This window comes from Solenopsis invicta, chromosome 9 (genome assembly GCF_016802725.1).
Source record: "Solenopsis invicta isolate M01_SB chromosome 9, UNIL_Sinv_3.0, whole genome shotgun sequence".
Classification (NCBI taxonomy): Eukaryota; Metazoa; Arthropoda; class Insecta; order Hymenoptera; family Formicidae; genus Solenopsis; species Solenopsis invicta.
The window spans coordinates 53,137-59,959 of NC_052672.1; the positions used below are offsets into that span (position 1 = coordinate 53,137).

A 6,823-nucleotide genomic window follows, 5' to 3' on the forward strand; every position below is an offset into this window, starting at 1 on the left:
TTTATATATGCGTGTATGTGTGGGTCGTGCACGACGTCGGTGTGTGTGTACATAACATACTCCCCCCGTTGAGAGGGAAGCCGATCAACTATTTCGTATAATTAATATCGTTTGTACATTCGAATGTTATGGTTATAAATCGAACTATTACGAATTTGGGTTCGGTTTACAATGGATTCGCGACAACGCCGAGGGACTGTCGTCCTGAGTCGCTCCATGATAACGCTTACAATGGATTTTCGCCTGTTGTGTTTGATCATGTCTTTACGCAATCATTACATGATTATCGCTCGATAGGGAGTGGGCATAAGGCCTTTGCCGCTCGCTTGATGACGCCGGTGGCCGTCTTTATGGTGGCGGCTCGTACTATTCCGTCTGTGCCCGGATGTGTTTCCACGATCCTACCCAATGTCCACTGATTACAGGGCAGATTTTTGTCCTTGATGCAGACAATAGTCCCCGTTTCGAGCTTCGGTCCGTCCTTCGTCCATTTATTGCGTATTTGGAGCTCATTTAAGTACTCCAAATTCCATCGAGCCCAAAAGTCCTGTCGGACTTTCGAAATGTGTTGCCATACGGATAACCGATTCGCTGGAACACATGATACATCGCCCTCCGGAAGGGTGGTTAATGGTTTGCCGATTAAGTAATGAGCGGGAGTCAGCACAAGCAAGTCATTCGGATCGGAGGATAAAGATGTGATCGGCCGCGAATTAAGAATGCCTTCGACTTCAGTAATAAATGTATTTAATTGTTCAAATGTAAATAACGAATCTCCTACAACTCGTTTAAAGTGGTGCTTAAAAAGTTTGATCATTGACTCCCAAATTCCACCGAAATGTGGAGCGGCTGGAGGTATAAAATGCCAAGTAATTTTATGATCGCTTATGAACTGACTTAGCACAGTCTGGTGTTGTTCAGAATTAAACAATGCATACAGTTCCTTTAGTTGGTTGTTCGCGCCCACGAAATTGCTACCGTTGTCGGAGTGAATGTGCGCTGGCATCCCGCGCCTTGCAACAAATCGTCGCAGCGCTGCAATGAAGCCCTCGGACGACAAATCGCTCACGAGCTCAAGATGCACCGCTTTGACCGACATGCACACGAAGATGCATATGTAAACTTTGATTCGCGTTCGGTTTCTGAATTTTCGTTCCTTGATATAAAATGGCCCACAGAAATCGATACCAGTGTTGGTGAACGGTATTGCTTCCTGTACGCGTGTGATTGGGAGATTTCCCATTTTGTGTTCGACTACTTGGGCATTGAATCGAAAACATCGAACGCAGGAGCGTATGATTTTTCGTACTTGGTTCCTGCCATCGAGCAACCAGAATTTTTGACGAACGAGATGTAAGGTCGTTACTATCCCGGGATGATGATATTTTTCATGTGTTTCGCGAATGATGCTATCCGTTAAACTATGTCGGCTAGGAAGCAAAATCTGATGTTTTTGCGCGAATGGTCTATTCGAAGCCTGAAGCCGTCCTCCGACTCTGATTACCCCGTTTTCGTCGAGAAACGGGTTTAAATTGGCGATTTTATTCGTACGACTCAACTTGTTATTTTTTAACTTAGCGATCTCGTCGGTAAAACGACTACCCTGTAACAATTTTAACACTCGAATTTCTGCTTCGTCTAATTCTTTCGCGTGTAATGGACCGGAATGTTCCTTACGAGTCCGAAAACGACGGCAATACGCCACAATTTTACGCAATTTGTAATAAGAGGAATACTTATTAATTAAGTCGAAGTCGCGTATCTCGGCTATTAAACAAACATTCTTTTTTAGTTCTGGAATTTCGATTTTTTGGGGATCTTGTCTTGGCCATTTCTCTTCCTCCTCGACTAACCACGAAGGCCCGGACGACCACGTTTTATTCTGTGTAAACGCTCGCGGTAATTGGCCTCTCGAGATCGCATCCGCGGGATTGTCTTCGGATCGAACGTGCCGCCACATGTGTGACCCGACGAGTTCCTGTATTTCGGCGACTCGGTTAGCTACGTACGTTTTGAGGAGATGAGGCTGTGTTCTTATCCAGTGCAATGCAATAGTTGAATCGCACCAGCAAATTGTTTTAACAGGAACAATGTTTAATGCTTTGCTTACTTCACGATACAGTCGCGCTAATAACAATGCGCCGCATAGTTCGAGCCGCGGTATCGTAATCGTTTTCAACGGCGCGACTCGAGATTTGGCGCATAACAATCTAGCGGTTACATTTTTATTTTTTCCGCGCGTCCGTGCATACACACATGCCCCGTAACCGACGTTACTTGCGTCGCAAAATCCGTGTATCTGTACTTCATCGTAATCATCTCCGAATAATTTGCGGTCAAACGAAACCTCATTTAACTCTTCTAATTGTCTCGCAAATTCCGTCCAATCAGTGTGTACGTTCTGGGGAACGGATTCGTCCCAATGCAATCCGCACCGCCATACATCTTGCATCATTTTCTTCGCATATAATATCACGGGACCCAGTAACCCCAGCGGATCGTATATTTTCGCGATTTCCGATAATATGTTCCGTTTAGTAATTCTTTCTGTGATTTTGATCGGATTTATCGAATAACGCAATTCGTCGCCGTCCGTACTCCACGTGATGCCTAGTGTTTTGAAAGATCTATCCTCATTGAACGTGAATTTCGCGTGTAATACACTCGTTGCCAAATCATTGACGATGCGCTCATCGTTCGCCGCCCATTGCCGAATAGAGAACCCGCCTCGCGCTAACAATGCGATTATCTCGTCTCTGATCGCCCGCGCTTCTTCGATGCTGTCGGCTCCGGATAACAAATCATCCACGTATAGATGAGACTTGATCACTCGGGCGGCGATGGGAAATGCGTGCGCTTCATCGTCAGCGAGTTTTTGAAGGACACGAATAGCGAGAAATGGCGAAGACGATACACCAAATGCCAGTTTATTAATTTGATACGTTTCCACGTTATCGTTTGTGCGCCAAAGAAACCGTTGATAACGCCGATCATTATCTTGTAACAATACTTGCAGGTACATCTTTTCGATGTCCGCGGTAATGACGTATTTGTAGGTACGGAATCGAATCAAATGCGAAAATAATTTATCTTGTATTGTTGGTCCGACCAGCAATACGTCATTTAACGACACGCCGTTCCTCGACTTAGCCGACGCGTCAAACACTACTCGTAATTTAGTAGTGTTGCTGGTATTTTTAATTACGGCATGGTGAGGCATATAGTATCCGTCATCGCTGAACTCTTTTGTTAATGAAATATGCCCTGACTTCACGTGTTCCTCAATTACCCGCGTGTACTCCTCTCGGAATGCTGAGTTCGCGTTGAATTTGCGCTCCAATGACGCTAAACGATTAAGTGCCATTGTCCGCGATTCGCCAATACGTTGATTTGTCCTGCGAAACGGTAAACTAACTGTGTACCGTCCTGTATTATCGCGAGAAACAGTCTTTACAAAATGTGCTTCGCACTCAATTTCCTCATCAGATTTCAATTTATCCTCCGCGACTTCCTCGATTGTCCAAAATTTTGTTAATTGGGTTTCCAACGTTGTTAAGTAGCATGCAGACTTCGACGGAGGTTGCAACGACGCACCTCCGGCGGTTACCCATCCAAGACGCGTCTTTTGCAAATATAAATCGTCCCCTTCAGGTGACAGATTAATTCGACCGACGGAAAATAGAGACAAGGTCGCGCCCGAAGCAATTAACAAATCGATTGGTCGCGGTAGATGAAAATCAGGATCTGCTAACTTGATATTGGGAGGAATTTTTATTGAGTTTCGCGGAAAGACCTCCGAGGGAATTAAATCCACGATAGTTGGAATCGTTAAGCATGTTAATTTTTTGGAAAAATTGTTTTGTGTTGATCGTATAGTCACATGCACGAGGCCCTTTGATTCCGTATTCAAGCCATCCAATGCGCCGATGGATAAAGAATGTGCCGTCACCGGCAAGCCTAAGTGTTTGACGACGGACTCAGAAATGAAATTTGCAGTGGCACACGTGTCCAAAAGAGCTCGACATTTAATTAGATTGTTTTCGCGGCCGCAGATATAAACTACAGCACTTGTTAATAAATGCGGTATATTTGCACGCGAAATCGTAGCTAAACTCGTGACTCTACTGTTCGACGCGTCGGATAGTCATTCGGTCTTGGTTGTTTCGGCATTTGACGCGGTCGCTTTAACCGATTTTGATAGATTATCCAAATGCAAAAGAGTGTTGTGCCGTTTCTGGCAAATTGTGCAGTTGGAGAATTTACATGGACTGTCGCGATGGGATCGTAAACAATTGTAGCATAATTTTGCCTGTTTCACTGTTTCTATACGTTTTGGCACGGATAATTGTTTGAATGTTTCGCATATATAAAGCGGATGTCGCTTAGTTTTGCAGGCCGCGCAATTACGCGACGCGCTCGCGACAAAAATTTGATTCGACGTGTGCACTCGCTTTCTTTTCGCCGAGGGCTCGCCGATGGCCTTATCTGAATCGCGTGTCTTTGCCTTCTCGCTTCTCGATGCACAGACCGCGGATTTATATATGAATTCGTACAATTGGTCTAAGTTTGGAAGTTCCTCTCTTTTTAAAGTCGCCTCCCATTCCTTTAATACACCTTTCGGCAATTTACTCTCAAGGTGGTAAACGATCATGTCGGTTCCGACCGACGCTCCTAACGCGGCTAGCGAAGCGAGATGTTGTTGAGTGTCATCGGCCAATTTAGTTAAGCCGGCTGTGCTCTCTTTATCTAATGCGGGTAAATTTACGATGCACGAAATGTGCCGATGGACCAAAATTCGCTTAACTTCATAAGAGCGCTCTAATAGTTCCCATGCCTTCGCGTAACTTATTCCGTCTATTTCGAGGATTTTTATTTTATTCGCGGCTTCTCCCTTTAATGCCGATCTTAAATAGTGTAATTTATCGATGTCTGTTAGATCGTTCTGATCGCCGATCATACTACGAAAAGCATTTTTGAATGATAGCCAACTTTCAAATTTGCCGTCAAAGGTAGGCAGCGGCGCCTCAGGTAATTTGATCCGCCGTTTTTTCACGGCGGTTACGGAATCCGCGGCGTCGCTCTGTGATGCGTTACTCGACGTGCTGGGATCCGACGCGTTCCTGACGTTCAAGATGCTCTCGATTCTGCCCGCGAGATCGAAAAAACGGGTTTGTAAACTTAAAAATTCTTCTTGATGGTTATCGTTCGGATCCAATACCTCGAGCTCGAGATTCTGATCTTCGAACGAGTGATATACATCGGTTAAACGAGCGATTCGTAGTTTCAATGCCGCGTTATCTACCGCACCCTTGTCCAGGAGATTCGTGAGATTCGTTATTTGTGACTTCAATGAAGTCCGTTTTTGTATTAAAATCTTAATTCGATCAGGCATTCTCGCGGCCGTAATGAATTGAATTCGAATGACTTACTTTGTATTGACGTGGTCGGTGCTCAAGATTCCACGCTCGACTCTTCGGCTGATATGGCTCGATCGTCCCGCGATGTGCTCGCTTGTTGAGGATTTGCTTCTCCGCGAACGCTGCGACCTCGCCGTCTGCTCTGCCGCTAACTTGGATGTTCTGGTCGCACTTGGCTTCGTAACACAATGGTCATGAGACCTCACAGGAGGCACCAAAATGTTTTGTGTATCAGTGTGGAGAAATTAATATCCACACTGTGTTTAGGAAGTTATAAGTTTTTATTTTTGTTTAATATTTTACACTCGCGATTACTTATGCGCGTAGGTCTCACGGACGATGTTTCCAATCCGCTCGCGGATACTTGTAAGTGCGTGACGGAACACGCGTGGTAATATTTAATGTGTGCGTGAATAACACGCTTTGTCGCGACAACGCTTCGAGGAATCAGCAGCCCTGAGTCTTAAAGACGACGCCTTGGGGAAGCTGTCCCGAGTCGCGATCTCGTCTTTATTCGTAGCCGAGGGATACCAGGACGATCGAACCTTGCACGAATCGTGACCTTTTCGGAATGATAACGTTGTACCGTGGGCGCGTCGCTCTTAGCTTCTGATTACTGAGCCTTCGGCCTGGTTGGCGATTCGGATCGAGTAGGCGTTCGTCCATGATACCGAATCGGATTCAAGAAATCTTGAGCCCGACGAATTAACGTCGAACAGCTAAGATCGTGTTCGCCGCGCCCAGGTAGATAACGTGACAATAGTCGGGTTATTGTTTTATGACTAGGACATCGACGCCACGGCGTCGAGTCCCTTCCTGTTTACAGAGGATGTCGCCTGTACTTAAATATTCGGCTATTGTCCGAAACTCGTCCGATCTCTCCTCGGCTAGGAATTCTATCGTTCGCCCTTTGTGACGAACGTGTATAACGTGAGTCATAGCTATGACGTTATTTTATATATGCGTGTATGTGTGGGTCGTGCACGACGTCGGTGTGTGTGTACATAACATATACTTTGACAAGAGAATCGTAATTATTCTTACTAAACTAATTCTTATCCAAGGCTTCAGTTGTCCTCATCAGTCAAGAATGAGTCAAGCAAATATAATCAATTTTAATATTATCTTTGTAAAAAAACGTTTTATTATTGGATAGTGAAGTGTCATTTTCTTCGACACGGTCACGGGAAAGATGCCACTGCGGATTTGGCAAACCGCCGTTGGTCACGCGATGGCCTCCCGTTTTCTGTTGACTGACGAGGATGAGGTTCTGTATATATTGCGCTGAAGATGACTTAAAATGAGTCGAAAAGTCCGTAATTATTGTAATTCGATATGAAAGTAACACGTTGAAATTGTTTGTTGACAAGAAATAAACATATGCGCACTTATACTCGCGCTAACTC

General features: G+C 45.0%; 1 protein-coding gene across 1 annotated transcript; it reads right to left on the minus strand.

Moving 5' to 3' along the window:
* Nucleotides 1-283: 283 nt before the first annotated feature.
* On the minus strand, nucleotides 284-6,083 carry LOC113004665. Its single transcript, XM_039453695.1, has 4 exons — nucleotides 5,963-6,083; nucleotides 5,430-5,593; nucleotides 4,264-5,344; nucleotides 284-3,957 (listed from the first exon to the last, which is right to left on the minus strand). The coding sequence occupies exons 1-4, from the start codon at nucleotides 6,081-6,083 to the stop codon at nucleotides 284-286; spliced, it is 5,040 nt and encodes a 1,679-aa protein (XP_039309629.1).
* Nucleotides 6,084-6,823: the final 740 nt, after the last annotated feature.